This window comes from Gopherus evgoodei, chromosome 13, assembly GCF_007399415.2.
Source record: "Gopherus evgoodei ecotype Sinaloan lineage chromosome 13, rGopEvg1_v1.p, whole genome shotgun sequence".
Lineage (NCBI taxonomy): Eukaryota > Metazoa > Chordata > Testudines > Testudinidae > Gopherus > Gopherus evgoodei.
In genome coordinates, this window is record NC_044334.1 from 30,594,173 (window position 1) to 30,610,455 (window position 16,283).

General features: G+C 55.9%; 2 protein-coding genes across 8 annotated transcripts in view; one reads left to right on the top strand and one right to left on the bottom strand.

The window, feature by feature from the left end:
* Positions 1–6,543, top strand: part of EMID1 (EMI domain containing 1) — a 104,477-nt gene extending 97,934 nt beyond the window's left edge. For 2 of the 4 annotated variants that reach the window (XM_030583146.1, XM_030583147.1), the window contains one exon: positions 3,374–6,543. In XM_030583146.1, the coding sequence (XP_030439006.1) occupies positions 3,374–3,510 (137 nt within the window). In that variant the 3' untranslated portion in view covers positions 3,511–6,543. Of the gene's footprint in view, positions 1–1,484; positions 1,576–3,373 lie in introns of those variants that run through there. The other 2 variants (XM_030583145.1, XM_030583149.1) reach the window with 2 other exon arrangements.
* An 82-nt stretch (positions 6,544–6,625) lies between these two features.
* Positions 6,626–13,437, bottom strand: RHBDD3 (rhomboid domain containing 3). 4 transcript variants are annotated; one of them, XM_030583190.1, is made up of 6 exons: positions 13,229–13,435; positions 11,567–11,841; positions 10,737–11,126; positions 8,719–8,889; positions 7,882–8,071; positions 6,626–7,107 (listed from the first exon to the last, which is right to left on the bottom strand). In XM_030583190.1, exons 2-6 carry the CDS (start codon positions 11,718–11,720, stop codon positions 6,900–6,902), a joined length of 1,113 nt encoding a protein of 370 aa, XP_030439050.1. In that variant the 5' UTR covers positions 11,721–11,841; positions 13,229–13,435; the 3' UTR covers positions 6,626–6,899. The 4 variants fall into 4 exon arrangements, 3 of the variants coding, with proteins under 3 accessions (XP_030439050.1, XP_030439051.1, XP_030439052.1); XM_030583191.1 differs by having other exon boundaries at positions 8,719–8,883; positions 13,229–13,433; XR_004003011.1 differs by having other exon boundaries at positions 7,020–7,107; positions 7,882–8,235; positions 13,229–13,436.
* Between the last annotated feature and the right edge of the window lie 2,846 nt (positions 13,438–16,283).

Sequence of the window (16,283 nt, forward strand, 5' to 3'; positions counted from 1 at the left end):
CTGGGGCTCGCTGGCCCCACACCTCCCTGACCTGGGAGCTTTGCCTGTTTGTTTATGGCAGCCGCCTGCCATGTGGGTCGGCGGTGTTGGCTGCGATGACATCATCCCACTTGAACAGGGCTTAGGGCGACTGTGGAAACCCACGCTTTGATGACATCACAGTGGCCTCCCACCTGCTGATGTAATGGAGCCGCTGGAGGAGGAAAATCCCAGACCTCCCCACCCTGCTCCGCACTGGGGGAGGGTCCTGGGAACCAGGACAACAGCATACCCCCAAACCCCAACACACTCACCCAGGCCCTGACATCGCCAGGGAGTGCAGCTAAACCAGCGCTGTGGGGAACGGGCCACTTGGATTCATCTGAACTCAGTGGGAAGAGGGCAGCTTCCAGTGCGGAGAATGGACCTGCTGTGCATGCCGCAGACCAGCTAGGGTCTGAGTGCCGGGTTGCTCCCCAGGGATCTGCCTGCAGTTGGAGCACACCCCCTAGTGGCAGCAGGCAGATGGGATTGTTAACTACAGCTTTCCCTTTCTGTTATGGTGAGATAATATTTGTATTAGGGCTCCATTGTGCTGGGTGCTGTTCAGGTTCCCAGGGAAAAGCTGGCCCCTGCCCCTGAGCCCCTGGCAGAGGCTCTCCTGGGCAGAGGAGAAGCACCTTTAAAATGACATTGAAATATTTTTAAGGATGAACTAAAAACAGCCACTCAGTCCCAGTGGCATCCAGGTTGGTGCCCTTTAATGGTGAAAGGGCTGGGGGCGTTGTATGCGGCTGCCACTTCAGAATCCCTTGATTTTATGCTGGTCCTTTCCCTGCCACTGCATCCCGCTGTGCGTGGAGTAATGATCAGGGCCGAGGGAGGTGAGGAGGCAGGAGAGGAGTTATAGGAAAGGAGTGCAGGGGTCCCTGGGGGTGTTCCACCCACAGATGCAGAGGGGAAGCCTCCCACACCAGCAAGACATTCTGGGAGGGCTTGAAAGAGGAGGCGAATGCTGGCTGAGCAGAGAGAGCCAGGAGAGGTAGGGAACCCCAGTTCCGGGGGATGGCTCTGAGTTTAGGAGTAAAGGATTCCTTCTATTCCCACCTGGACTCTGATTTCAATGGGAGCTAGAGGTCTGACTCTGCTTGCTCCTGGTGAGCCTTGCAGTCTTCTCCCCTGGAGCCTGGTGGTATGCATCTAACAGCCTGGAACCTGCCTCCTGCTCCTCAGAACAGCCTGCTGGCCCTGACACCAGGGAGAGAGGGGAGAGTGTTTAACCTGTGCAAAGCACCCATCCTCCGCAGGGAGCCCAGGAGCAATCGCCTGGCTGGGGCCGGCTAAGATCCCTTGAGGCTCCCTTCTCCTTGCAGAGGAAGTTCTTCTCCCAGCCCTCCAAGCTGCTGTCCTGGTTCCCTGACTCAGCCCTCAGTGACGGATCCCCCTCCCTTCCCCCGTCGAGGGTGAATGAATTCGCACTCTGTGCTCTTCTCGATCTCCACTAGGCCATTAGCTTACAATCCTTCCTACAGCAGCAGGCCCAGCTGGAGCTCCTGGCTAGAAGGGTCACCTTGCTGGAAGCCATCATCTGGCCAGGTAACAAGAGGCTCAACTTTTCCTACTCTGTTCTTCCTCAGCATGATTTCTGAACCGTGTGCGCTGGACTCCTTGAATGGCTGGGCCGCTGGGAGCCAGCCCTTTGTCGGGGACTCCATTGTATCCATGGGCTCCCCTTTGCATGCCGAGTTTGTGGATGACAACTCCTCTGTGTGTTTGGAGCCAGATGGTTGGGATTCCAGTTAGGTGCTGATACAACCCTTCCTGTCTCGTAACTGCCAGCTGGGGAGGGGGAAGAGGTGCTAGTACTTGAAGCCGCAAGTGGGACTTCCCTAACTCAGACTGCAAGGCAAGTCTGCATGGGTCTGTCCTGCAGGTCTCGTCCTCTCGTGGCACCACTGGAAATTAGCAGCATGAGCTATGGCACAACAGTGCCCTGGGTGTCTGCACTGGGTATCACTCAGGCGCACTGACCATTCCTGGTTTAGCTTGAAGGAGAGTTTCCTTTGCTCTGCCCTGTGGGAGAGAAGGCACGACAGACGGCTCTGTACAGGGCTAGATGCTGCCTTGATCATGGTCCTGCGCAATGTGTGTTACCTGCCTGTGGCCAGGGATGCTGGAAAATCGCAGGAGCAGATGGTCCATGAAATGGGCTGGAAGTGCTGAGCCCATCACAGCAGGGTCTTCTGGCCATTTCCTGCAGTCTAAAACCTGGCTTCAGTGGGAGCAGAATCCCGCCTCCCGTTGTCATTAACAGCCCCTGACCACTCCTCTGAGCTGCCACTGCACAGGCTGTAGACTGAATGCCATCAAACCGGGCAGCCCCAGAGCGCTGAGCCCAGCTGAGCCATTTCACCGGAGCCTGGCTGAGTCCAAGAGGTGCTGTATTAACATGCTGCATTATTCTGGGCTCTGTGGTCACCCACTATCCCCAGCCAACTGCTTAGATTGGAGCCTTCCCCCGTTCACTCACCCTCTCTAGTAGCTGCAATGGAGAGGGAGCACTTGGACCCAGAGCCATGAAGGTCTTTAGATGCCTCCACAGGAGTTAGGCACCTACAGATCTTGGAGGAGCTGGACCTTGACTCCTTTGTCCATATGCCACATACATCACCTGGCTGGAGAGCAGGGACGTGAAGTGACAACCAACCTCTCCCAGACCTGGAGGGGGAAGCCAGAGCCCCGAGCTGAACCTGACACTCCCACTTTGCAGCCCATTGTTGCCTCATGTGGCTGCATTGTTGCTGATCACGTACTCCTTCACGGGAAGGGCAGGCTCCAAAGGGGGCCAGGCAGTGGCAGTATAATGCACAGGCCATGCCCAGGGCCCCAGCCATTTTAGGGGCCATCAGGCGCACCAGAACTGTGCCCCCCCCCTTCCCTGGGAAAAAAACCTTCTGGATCCAACATATGGATTCAAATAAGGGCGTCAGTCTCTCCTTGGCAGCTCTTCTGAAACAGCCACATCTGGTGTGTCGGGCTCATGCCTGGACACAATGCGACTGTCCTTGGAGATGGCGCAACCGAACCCTGGGCTCTGGGGAGATTAGAGGCTGAACTCTGCAGTTTTATCGCTGCCGCTGCCCACAAAGGCAGGGAGACCGACAGAACATGGCTAATCTCTGAGACTAGCCAATGCCCAGAGTTTTGGCCTGCAGCACCAGGGCAAACACATGGCTGCTGGGTGCTCTGCCTAGGCCACTGGTACGCTAAGGAATAGCCAGACACTGACGCTGTTCAACAGAGCCAATGCCCTGCGATCGGCCAAGCTCCCTGGTTGGGTCTTGATGGAGAATCGTTTGGAGTTGACTCTGCTTTTCTTCCCTCCCCCTGCTAGAGCCAGAGCCGGGTTCAGGTGCCGAACCCTTCCCCACTAGTGCCCCCAGCTTCCACCGGGGCAAGCGCAACAGGCTGGCAGTCTACAGAATCAGCCCACACCAGCTGGCACAGAAGGCAGAGGACGAGAACAAGTGAAGAAGGGGCAGCCCACCCTGAGCGGGGGGCATCTCCCAAAGCATGAAGGCCCCTTTGGGTACGCCCCCCCCCCACGTCGTTCTGGACTGTGGCATGAAGAAACGCTCGAGGCGCCTTCCCAGGCCGTGGCGCTGGCTGGCGTGATGTCGTATTTATTTGTGCTCTCATTCTAAAGAGGCCTGTACCCAGAGCTATGTGTGTACTAACTGACCCCCTGCTGGCTCCAGGACACCCCCCTCCCCGTGCTCCCCTCATTGTACTGCAGGGGGCACTCGTAATCTCTTGGTGCTATTGTGTGGGATGTCTTCTAGATGACCTTGGCCTGTAGCTCCCGGCCTGGCAAGGATGGCACAGGGGGCTCCGTTCCCCCTCCTGCCCCCAAACTGCAGAGGGTTTATCCTGGGCACATGCCAGGAATTCAGTCTTTGGCTCCCCCACTGAGGGGGTGCAGAGGATGCTACCTTGGTCTTTCCTAGTCCCCAGGGATTGGCTCAGCCCCATAGAGCCAAGTTCTTGCCTTTTCACTTGTGAATCCAGCCCCCGAGCAGGGGCAGCTGGCACCTGTAGCGCTGCCCAGCACTAGGCTCTCCACCAGTCCGTTACCTCATTATGGGTTTGGGCCCCGGCAGCCCCTGAGCAGCTCTGCCCGTACCACTGGACACTAGCACTAATGTGGGGTGGCTCCAGCTGAACACTGAAAACCAGGCTGAGCCTGGGTGCAGCATACACCTGCTCGAACCCTGCCGGGCTGGGCTCTGGCTGCCTGCTCTTGGCCACCCTGCTTATCTCTGATGGTCCAGACCTCTCTCAGGCCCAGGGGCTTCCACCATCCAGCCCATTCTTCCCCCAACCCATGTGGAGAGCAGCCCATAACCCAACAGCCAGGCCCCCACACCGGCTGCTGTGCTGGGAAGGTGTCTGCACACAGACGGGGATGATGCTAGAACCCACTGTGGCAGGGGCACCCTGCAGCTCAGGCAGTCTTGCTCCCATGTGCCGGCTTCTTCCACCCCAAAGGCTTTACCTGGAGAACAGTTCTTCTGGGGCAGGCTCCAGCTGAGCCTCAGGCATATCCCCTTCCAGCATCCCCAGCCCCACCCTGGACACCTTCCCCCAGGGAGGAGGGATCTTCCACCTGGAGGCCAAAGTGTCATCAAGGGCAGTCACCATGGGCATGGCTGAACACAGGCAGAGGCCAGGCCTCAGCTCCCTGCTCCATCTCCTTGATCAGCATTCCCTCAGCTAACCATGGCTGGGGAGGGCTCCAGGGGACACATAACCAAAACCTACCTAGCAGCAGCACAGCCTTGCCCCACCTCCCACCATCCTTCCCTGTGGGCCCTGAGACCCACTAACAACTGGGAGAGCTGCTGTAAAATAGGAAGAAAGGAAAGGAGCAGGGAAGTCTGGGGCCATTAGGGCGGAGGCCTGTCTGAAACCAGCAACCAGTGCAATCCTGCCACCAACTGCACAAACGGCTGGGGAGGGAACCTGCCTTTGTATTGTGTATGCTCATGATCCCGGCCAAGTGGGGGACAAATGGTCTAAAGGTCATTAAAACGTGTCCCTAAGCTCCAGCGCCATGGCAGTCTGGCTGTGCTTACAGAGCTGGGGGGAGAGCAGCGAGGCTGTGGGACTAGCACCACTGACAGGCATCAGCTGCAGCCAGGAAGGATGCTGGCTAGGGGCCTGGCGCTCCCAGTGCTCTGCAGCTCTGCCCTCACCCAGAGGCTGCACCAAGGGGAAGGACCTGAGGGAAACAAATGACTGGCTGAGCCCAGCCACAGGCAATGAGAGCAGCCAGCAGCCTCCCCAGGGTTTGGTGAAACTTTATTTCTCTAGCAAAGAACAGTGACAGGTCACTTCCACGGGTCCACAGGTCAGCTCCCCAGGCAGGCACATCCGGCTGGCCAGGCAGCAGGCACTTCTGCAGGGGCCCCTAGCAATGGTGGCAGGGCTCGCTGGCTCAGAGCCTGTGGCAAGCCAGAGCAAGGCTGGAAAGTAGCTGCAGGGCCATGATGCTGGCAGTCTCCAGATGGATCCCATGTAGCATGGGAGCTGGTGGGTCCAGGAGCCAACCCTTGGTAAAGCCAGCCAGAGGGCAGGCAGAGAAAGCAGGTACCACCTTCAGGCAATAAGATGGGAGCTGGCAGGCACCTTTCCCTGGCTAGCCCTCCCCTCTGCTTTCCAGGGCAGTCGGCCTTTGGGGAGATGTCACGGTTACGGACTGTGTACAATTCCCAGACTGCTGGTGACATAACTCCATACCCCGAGGCCATGGGACTGCCTGGGATGACACAATGTGTAGCAGAGTTTAGGCTCCAGAGAACACAAGCATGGATCTGGCCTGTTTTCTAGCATCCCCTGCACCCAGCAGCAGCATTAAATCTGGAGTTCCCTGGGCTGTGTTCATCTGTGCTGTCCCCAATACTGGCCTCACCCCCCGCCCCAGCTAGTGACGATCTGTCTACACTGGTGCTTTCTAACACCAGTCACTCAGTCACCAATTAGCAAATATATTTGCCCATGCTAGCATGGACGCTCCCTAAATGTCAGTTCCAGGACAGCCTGAATCCCAGCCTCAATCATAGAGGCTTGTGCCCTGGAATATTTGGGAGGCCCAGAATGGCCAGTACTAACCTGGCTGCTAACTCAAGTTAAAATTTAGCATAGCCTTACCAAGAAAGGGATGGATCAGGCAGAAAACAAGAGGCCAGAGCCCGTGGGGGCTGGTACGAGGGGAGGGATGGAGAAGGTAGGAGACACCATGCTGCAAGTGACTCCTCTGCACAGCCCAAGCCATGCCTCAGTCATGCAACTGCTCTTCCTCCCTGCAGCACTCAGCTCAGCACCTGCCTCACCTGCTCCTGCTTCCTCATCCCCAGGTGCTGGCTGGTGAGTCTTGCCCATGCTCAGGGTTTAACTGATTGCCATACTTGGGGTCGGGAAGGCATTTTACTCCAGGACAGATTGGCAGAGGCCCTAGAGGTTTTTCACCTTCCTCTGCAGCATGGGGCACGAGTCACTTGCAGCTTGAAGTCTTCAAACCACAATTTGAGGGCTCCAATAACTCAGACATAGGTTAGGAGTTTGTTATAGAAGTGGATGGGTGAGATTGTATGGCCTGCATAGTGCAGGAGGTCAGACTAGATGATCATAATGGTCCCTTCTGAACTTAAAGTCTATGAGCCTAACCATTCCCCATGGAGCCCAGGCCTGGAGCTGAGCCCTACAGGACTCCCCCATCTTGGGATAGAGGGTGCATGCCCCCAAGCTCATGGTGTTTCCGGTAATGGGCTTTGCTCTCTTCCTTCCCTCAGGGCCTGGTGATCTTAAACCCAGTGGTTCAGCCTGGGGCCGTTATTTCCACTGTTAATTACTGGGGCCCTTTATTCTGCGGTGGGAAAGCACGGTACGGCTTGCTCTGTGGGAAGCAGATGCTCACGGCAGGCTGGCCTGCTCTCCGACATTACCACGGCTTCGTCCCCGACCTGGCCTCCAATAAGCAGTGAGACGGCCCCCTCCACTCGGCCCGTGGCTGCCAGTGCCACCACCGCCTGCTCCGTGGGAAAGCCCATCCTCTCAAGCTGCTGCAGCCTGGGGAGCAAGAGGGAGACAGGCATAAGAACGGCCAGACTGGGTCAGACCAAAGCTCCATCAAGCCCAGTATCCTGTCTTCCAACAGTGGCCAGTGCCAGGTGCCCCACAGGGAATGAACAGAACAGGGAATCATCAAGTGATTCTGTCGCCCATTCCCAGCTTCTGGAAACCAGAGGCTAGGGACACCATCCCTGCCCAATCGCCACTGCTGGACCGATCCTCCATGAACTTATCTAGTTCTTTTTTGAAGAAACCTTTGGACTGTGGGTGGAGACACAGGGTCAGGCAGGGAAAGCAGGGGCAGGTGGGGAGAACTTGGGCCTGTTTGATACAGATGGCTGTATGGTTGCTGGTGGGCTGCCCACACTCCTGCACGGTCCATCCCCAGCAAACGCACAAGCAATGGCGCAGACAGCAGCCTCCCTGCCCATCAGGTGGCTCGTAGACTCCACAGTTCCTAGTGTGCAATGCTCCGCCTGTCCGTATCACTCAACAGGGCTGAGCTAGCCCAATCTGTCCAGGTCGGCATGACAGGACCTTGGCGGCAGGAGCCATGGAACATGAACAAGTTGTACCAAGACCTGCAGCCCAGCAGAGATGGGAGGGAGCCAGAGGGCAGCCCACACTATGCTCTCAGGCTTGGTGGGTGCTGCCCAAACAGCCCCCCAATCTGGTTCTGAGTTAGAAGCCAAGTGGCCTCTGGTCCACACTGGTCACCAAGGGGTTGCCTCCCCCTCCATCCCCTTGCCCCCATGCTGCCATGCCCCTTACCGCAGAGAGGAGACAGAGGATTTGGAAAGCTGCACTCCGCTCACGGCAGCCTCCAGGCTGGCGTCCCTCAGGGAGGCCTGGATCCCGGCCAGCAGCAGCTGCTCATCCAGCAGGACCTCTCCCAAACCCAAGAGTGATGCCCCAGAGTGCAGGCTGGGGCTGTCCCAGGGGGGAGGACTCCCATGGAGATCTGGGAAGTGAGCCAGAGGGACAGACAGGTATGGCATCCCAGAGCTCTGCCAGCACCCCGGTCTTTCAGCAGCCCAAGAAGAGGCAGGTGCCATGGCCAAGGACTGGTCTGAAAGGCCCCCTGAGAAGCACTGCTGGGCTGGGGGGGCAGAGAGTCTTGGAGACCTGGGAATCAAGGAAGGAATTAGAGGGGGGTCCAAACAAACAGCGGGAGGGAGCAGCCTCCCAGCCCATCACAGAGGGCAATCAGGGTGGCCCCCAATTGAATGGGGCTGGGGGGGGAGTGCCTTTCCTTCACTGGGAGGGAGAGTGCCCCGTGACTCTAGCAGGGACGTGATTCTCATGCTGGCAATGCCAGACCCTAAAGCAGTGATTCTGGAGACTCCCTGTGTCTGGGGGAGGAGGTTCTGGGTCAGTCCCCACCCCACATCCCATTCCTAGGACTCCTTGCTATGCAGCACTAGACCAGAGGGGTCGCTAGTGGGTGACCCACACCACGGCCTCCCTCCTTGCCCTCTCCAGCCAGGTCTCTGCCAGGCAGTCAGGGAGGGAGATGAATGGCGGTAACCAGTGGGTCACCAGGCCTGCCTGGGGGCACAGGGGGAGAGCCAGGGGCCATGAGCTGATGGTGTCTCTCGCCTCATGTACCTGCCCCTGGTGCTGGCCGCATGGCTAGTGGGAAGGATCCCCGCTCTTGGACACAGGATAAAGCGGACGAAGCCACTTCTCGCCAGTGTCCTGCAGACAGCCCCATCATGTAGCACTTCCAGGCGCCTCTCCGATAGCTCCAGCCACGACAAGACCGGGACCAATCTGCCACCAGTTCCTCTGGTCAAGGAAAACATCTGCTGGCCCCAGCAGGAGACGCTTCCTGGGCCCCAGCCTGGCTAGCTAGGAGCCAAATAACCAAGGGTCTGCAAGGCATGTTGGGATCTGTAGTCTCCATAAAGATGATGGCAGCTGTGACTGGCTCTTGTTATAACCACATCAGAGGCAGAGCTCAGGTGCCTAATAATGCTCCCTTCAGCTGGGCAAAATCCCCTGGAGTAACCACAAACCCCGGGATGGTTAGTTTACGATCAGTGTGTACATCTGTTGTGCCAAGGTCTGCGAGCATGAGCCAGAGACGGGCACCTGGAGAAAGCTCGCGGGAAGGAGAGTGTCTGAGGCCGTGCAATGGATGCCAGGCACTCTGTGCTAAAGAGGCATGGGATAGCACACAGGCCCCCAGATCACCAAGCTTCTGGGGGCTGTGAGATATTACGGCGTGATTAGTGCTGGTGGAACACCAACCTTGGAGACAAACCCCTAAGCTAATAAAAAGATACCAGCAGTGCCAGCTTCCTACCCAGCAATGTGCCTCTGCCCTGGCTTGAGAGATGGGAAGGAAAAATCCAGCCTCTACAGCCCAGACAAGAGGTCAATTAGTGGTTGCTGGCATGGTGGTTTCTGTAATGTGGGGACACCTATCCCCTAAGAGCTGGACTGAGACCCATCAAACGTCTTTCACATGGGCCACTGAAAAGCTACCAGATGGAAAGGACTTTCACTCCCTCCCAGCCGGGGCAGCATCCAAACTAGGTTCCATATCCCATATCCCATCTCCAGAGTGGGCAATCTGGGACATTAGCTATTTTCCTGTGGAGTGGACTGTTTTCTCCACAATCTTAGCTTTCATTTAAAAGAATTAATGGCTGAATTGTGACCCCAGGCACTCCCCCACCACTGACTTCCGTGGAGTCACATCTGGGGGAAGCTGGGTGGAACATTCTCCTGTTTCTTGCCTTTCTGTTTGTGAAGACTCCTTCTGAATGCAACCAGTGTCACTCTTCTGAGTCTGCAGCCAGGCTTGGGGGGCAGGGGGGCTGCTTTAGTGGACACTGCTCTGCTACTTGCTGTCCCTGCTGCCATCATGGCACCTAAAATACATGTGCTCTTCAAACCTCCTGGATGCCAGCTCCATGTGTGTGATACTTGCCTTGTCCCCACTGACTTTGGCATAGTTGCTACAGGCTGCACCCACTGGCTCCATTGGCCCTGTGATGGGGCATATAAACCCCCCTCAGCCACTGTCACTAGGGACAGTCACTACCTCCCCAGCTGTGGCTAATTAGCTGACCTGCAACAGTGGGGCTAGGAGGCTGCAGCCCAGGCAGGGGGCTGGCTGCCGATGAGGCTGGGACACAGATTGATAGGAAGCTGCCTAGCAAGCAGGCCCTGGCACCCCTGAGGAGTGAGGTGAGGCTGCTGGTGGAGGAAGCAGAGGCCCTTAGTTAGGATCCCTTCTCCTACCAGCTGGAGCAGAAGTGGACTCACTTGGGGCGCTGACAGCGGGCCTGGGAGGGCCATGACACACCGATCTGATGATGGCTGGGGTTGAACTATGATCAGGAGAGCAGGGGCTTTAAGGGCTGGTGCACTTCCAGGGACTGAGGCCCCTAATATCTAGGGGTGTCAAAGCCCTGTGGAGTCCCAGGGCAGGATTGTTCACTGGAGCTCTATCCAGGGGCACCCTCCCCTTCCCTGGGGACCCCATTCCACAGGCCAACTGATCACACCGGCTTGCAGCATCTGTGGGGACACCAGTGCCCCTCTTCAGGGCCCAGTCGATACCTTGCCAGGCTGGCAAGGCCCCGGGAACACCCTGCCCATCACACAGAGGATACAGGCCAGCCCTGTGAGCGCACCACTCAGGTGGAGGAGGAAGGGGCACCCGGGGGAGAGAAGCTGGCTGAACGCGAGGAGAAGCCAGGGCAGGGCCCCAGCCCCAACCTGCCCCGAGGCCCCAGCCCTGCTCCTCAGTACCAGATGGCGCCCCAGCATGGCCAGGTGGACCGGAGTGTAGCCGCTGGCAGCATCAGGGGCAGGCGCCCAGAGCCCAGCCAGGATGAGGTAGAGCAGAGCCGAGATCACCGCGCTGAGCAGGGAGGCGTGGAGGTAGCGCAGGGTCCCCTGCTGGCGCTCCTGGCGCCAGCCCAGCACAGGAAAGAGCAGCAAGTTGAGGAGCAGGAGGGAGGGGTCCGTGTGGCACAGGCAGTAGGTTGCCAGACGATACACTGGGGAGAAGAGCAAGGGATGACCTGTTAACATGGGACTCCCTGGATTCACCATCCTTCTAAGGGAGCCCAGGGCTGGGGAAAGACTCAGCACAGGCCTGGGCCTGCCCACGTCTGGTCCGGTCCTACGCGACAGCTGCTGCCCTACCATTGGTATCATGTCACAGCACGCTGACAGCCCCTCCTGGCCTCCGCCTGCCCACTGAGCCCCTCGGAAGACATGCCTACGCTGGAGCTGCCCATGTCACGCCCAGCCCCACGCAGCCAACACGCTAGAAATAGCCAGGGAACCTCTTCTGCCAGCGGGAGGCTCCAGTCTCCCACCAGTGGCCTGTTAAACCTCCAGGCATCAGGAGTGAGAGCCCTGCAGCAAGGCTGCATCCTGAGGGGTGGGCGAGAGGAGGGGGCGGCAGCAGAGGCAGGGGCAGGACAGTACCCACCTTGGAAGTTTCTGAACAGCAGTGCCGGCGCTAAGGACAGATTCTCGCAACCCCCCAGCAGCCAAACGACGCCAAGAAGCAGCATTAGGGTAACGGAAGCAAGTGGGGGGCCCTCCAGTCCCCACAACCATGTTAGGCGCCTCCTGGACAACATCACCTTGAGAGGGGAGAGCCAGCTACACCATGGCTCTTGGAGGGACCCTGGATTTCAGGGGACTCAGCAAGGCAGGCAGAAGCAACCAGGGCCTGGGAAGTTCGCAGCACTCGGGGACTGTCTGTGGGGAGAAGTGGGGACTGAGTCTCCCAAATATACAAGCAAACCGTATGAGGGCAATGAGGGTGTCCCCAGGTGAGGGCAGCCCACCAGGACCCGTTTTATGGGGAAGCAGAGAGCTCTGACCAGGACATCCCAGTGTGTCTCCCGAGGCCCAATACATGAGCTGCCCTCTCAGAGCCCTGTGTCTGGCAGGCTGCACCCTGGCACCCAGTGCTGGTACAGGAGGGGAGCAGGGTGCCCTGCCCCTTTGATCCCCATACCCAGCACCCATGGGAGCTGCAGGCAGATGAGAGTTCTGTGCAGCCGTGTGACTCTGTACAGAGCTGAGGTTCAGGATCAGGGCTACTGGTTTCCTGTGGGGCCCTGCAGCGAGGTGTGAACTGTGATCGCTCACAGCACTTACCAGCCTGCAAGGTGCTTGGAGCTGTGCGGGACAAAAGCACAGACACGAGCCACTCATGCTACATAACAGGGACCCCAAGACAGCCAACCCACAGCCAGCTTGGCCTCCCGCTGTGCACACTGCCCCAGGGGGCAGGAGAACTGCACAGCTGGCCTCAAACACAAGACAGCGGGTGGCAGCTGTTTCTGAAGCCTTGTGTTGCAAACCCTGCCGCTCATGAGCTGGTCTGTGCCCTGTGACCAGGGAGATCAGTCAAAAACAGACCTAAAAGTGGCAATTCTTCAACAACAAACTTCAAAAACAGATTTCAACATGAAACTGCTGAACTGGAACTAATTTGCAAACTGGACACCATCACATTAGGCCTGAATAAAGACTGGGAGTGGTTGGGTCATTACAAAACCTAAACTTAATTTCCCCTACTGTTACTCACACCTTCTTGTCAACTGTCTGAAAGGGCCACTCTCTTACCACTTCAAAAGTTATTTTTCCTCCCTTGGTATCCTGCTGTTAATTGAATTGTCTTGTTAGACTGACCTCACACTTGGCAAGGCAACTCCCATCTTTTCATGTATTTATACCTGCTCCTGTATTTTCCACTCCATGCATCTGATGAAGTGGGCTTTTTTACCCACGAAAGCTGATGCCCAAATAAAGTCTCTAAGGTGCCACAAGGACTCCTCCTTGGTTTTGCTGATACTAACTAACACAGCTACCTCTGAAACCTTCCCCAAACAGTAACTCCTGGCTTCGGTTCCCCAGCCCTGGCTGTTGCTGCAAGGGGCATATGGGAGGCACTCAAGTCTGGGTCCGTGGATTCTCGGCCTGCAGGATGGTGACCCTGAGGGCCCGTGCACCCAGCAGGGACATAAAGAGAACAGCTGTATTTGGGCCTGGGGGGAGGGATGCCCCCATTTCCGCGTGCTGCTCTTCGCTCTGCACCTAGGTTAGCGCTGGTGCAGCAAAGCAAAGCTCTTCCTACCTCTCCAGGCTGCTCTGAAAACTTGGTTGGGGACGTGGCTCATCTCCTTCCAGCAGGCCAGCTTTCCCTGCGGCTCCGGGGCAGGGGAGGAGGCGGTGTGGCCTTACCCTGGCCAAGAGGGGAGAGAAGGACATCACACAGCCATTTTGCCATGCTCCTCTGCTAGGCACTTCCATCCCTGCACAGAGCTTGGGCCAGCCAGGGAGCGTCAAGAAAGTTGAACCCTTGAGATGAAAAGGAGCATCTCAGCTAGATGTGCTCTCGGAGTTACTGGGGGCAGGCTGTGGCCTGGGCTGAACAGGAGGTCAGGCTGGATGATCGCAATGAGCCCCTCTGGCCTGGGACTCTGGAGGTGTGCTCTAGGCCGGCTGGTTAAACAATCAGAGCGTTGCCCATGGCAAATCTCCCTCCCCAGGCGGCTGAGAGCTGGAAGGGTTTGTAAAGGAACTCGCCTGCTCTGGTCTCTGCTGCTTGTTCCCTGTTTGCATCTGACACAGAAAAGTTCTCTTTCGAGTCCCTTTTGCTTCCAGGTTTGGGCTGCAGACACTGCAGGGGAGGATCTAACCCACAACGCTATGGAAGAGATAGCAAAACTCATGCTTCAGAGCTCAATGCCTCACTGCCACAGACCAGAGTGGGGGCAGATTGCCCCACCTCTGCTACCCCCAGGTTCTTACACCCTCCTCTAAAGCAGCACTGGATCCTAGCTCTTGTCAGGCACGATCCGGGGCAAGCAGGACCTTGGTTCTGAGCTGGGCTTACAACGTGCCATTTTCTTCATTTATTTTTAATTGAATAAAATATTTCTGTTGCCACTGGATTTTGTGACACAAAACACAACCGTGGGGCCCAACAGACTTGGATGTTGCAGGCCCATGATGCATAATACTAGGGGTCCGAGACGCAGAGGTGCTTAGTCGCCTCATTGAAATCAATGGGAGATGTGGGTGCTCAGCACCTCTGAATTTCATCAGCAGGGGCAGCTCCTTTAAAGGGCTCAGCACCGGCAGCTCCCAGGCATGTGCGGACGTGCGACAAGCTGTTTGCGTGGGTTCAAATGGGACACAAGGGGAATGAGGCCCAGCAATTCAGCATGGTTGTTGCTGGTGCCATCTGAAAGCTCTGCCTGCAAGCCATGCCCCACCCCGCTGAGCTGCCAAAAGGAGTCAGTGGGCTGTGGGGATGGTCATAGCTGCCGAGTTTTGTGCAGCTGCATGTAAGAACATAGGAAAGGCCACACAAGGTCAGCCCAGTGGTCCAGTAGCCTGGTTTCTTGTCTTCTGACAGCAGCCGGTGGCAGATGCTTCAGAGGGAATGAACAGAACAGGGCAATTAGTGAGTGATCCATCCCATCAGCCAGTCCCAGCATCTGAGGGACGCCCAAAGCTTGTAACTCTTCCCAATCAGCTTTGGACTAAAACTATCTTGAGTAGTTTCGTATCATCTACAGTGGTCCACCTCACTATTCACCCCTTTTCCAGCTCATTTATCAGTATGTTGAACAGCACTGGTCCCTGTACAGGTCCTTGGGGTACCCCACTATTTAACTCTCTCTATTCTGAAAACTGACCGTTTATTCCTACCCTTTGTTTCCTGTCTTTCAGTTAGTTACTGATCCAGAGGACCTTTCTTCTTATCCCATGGCTGCTTACTTTGCTTAAGAGCCTTTGGCCTTGTCTACGATACAAAATTAAGTTGATCTAATCAATATACAGCCACTTCAGTTCATGTCCACACTCTGCTTTCTGTTGGCAGTGAGCATCGTCACCAGGACAGGTGTGGGGCACTGGGAGGCGCCAGGAGGGAGCCCTGCGTGAGGCTGACAGACAACGGGTGATGTAAGTAATGCTGAATCTACACATACACTGAGCCGCCCAGATACACTGACCTAAGCACTATGCCTCCTGCACAGCTGGTGTTATTAGGTTAGCGTAGTGGGTGACTTACATCACCGGGAGCGATGCTGAAGTGTAGACAGTGGCATAGTTAGGTTGATGGAAGCTGCATTATGTCAACCTAATTCTGCAGTGTAGACCAAACTTTCGGGGAGGGACTTTGCCGAAGGCTTTCTGACAGTCCTAGTACACTGGATCACCCTTGACAACATGCTTGTTGATCCCCTGAAAGAATTCTAATAGATTGGTGGTGCACAATTTCCCTTTACAAATGACATGCTGACTCTCCCCCAACAAATGGGTTCATCTATGCGTCTGACAATTTTGTTCTTAGTTTCAACCAATTTGCCGGTACTCAAATTATGCTTATTGGTCTGTGATTGCCATGTTCACCTCTGGAGCCTTTTTAAAAAGTGGTGTCACATTAGCTATCCTCCAGTCATCTGGTACAGAAGCTGATTTAAATGCTAGGTTACACAGCACAGTTAGAATGGTAGTTCTGCTATTTCACAGTTGAGTTCCTTCAGAACTCTTGGGTGATACCGTCAGGTCCTGGTGACTTATTACTGTGTAATTTATCAATGTGTTCCAAACCCTCCTCTAATGACCCCTCAGACTGGGACAGTCCCTCAGATTTGTCACCTAAAACGAATGGCTCAGGTTTGGGAATCTCCTTCACATCCTCTGCATTGAAGAGGAATGCAAAGAATTAATTGAGCTTCTTCACAATGGCCTTGACTTCCATGAGCGCTCCTTTAGCACCTCAGTTGTCGAGTGGCCCGACTGATTGTTTCACAGGCTTCCTCTTTCTGATGTACTTAAACTGAATTTTGCTGTTAGTTTGAAGAGCAACTAGCAAAGGAGACTGAAACTCTTTTTTTTTAGCCTGACTAATTATACATTTAAACGTGATTTGCCTGAGTTTATGCTCCTTTCTATGTTCCTCAGTAGCATTTGACTTCCAGTTTTCAAAGGATGCCTTTTTGCCTCTCGCTGCTTCTTTTACTCTGTTGTTTAGCCACGGTGGCATTTTTGGTCCTGTTTACTATTCTTTTTAATTTAGGAAATACATTTAATTTGAGCCTTTATTATGGAGTTTTACATTTTTTCCCCATGCAGTTTGTAGGCATTTCACTCTTGTGACTCTTCCTTTTAATTTC

What these genes read in the sequence shown, in the direction of transcription:
- RHBDD3 (XM_030583190.1), bottom strand. Translation starts at nt 11,720, where the DNA reads ATGTTGTCCAGGAGGCGCCTAACATGGTTGTGGGGACTGGAGGGCCCC. An exon ending in TGCGCTCACAGGGCTGGCCT is followed by an intron (nt 8,890 to 10,736) that starts GTATCCTCTGTG and finishes CAGAGGAACTGG; the next exon opens with TGGCAGATTGGTCCCGGTCT. An exon ending in TCCTCTGTCTCCTCTCTGCG is followed by an intron (nt 7,108 to 7,881) that starts GTAAGGGGCATG and finishes CTTGCTCCCCAG; the next exon opens with GCTGCAGCAGCTTGAGAGGA.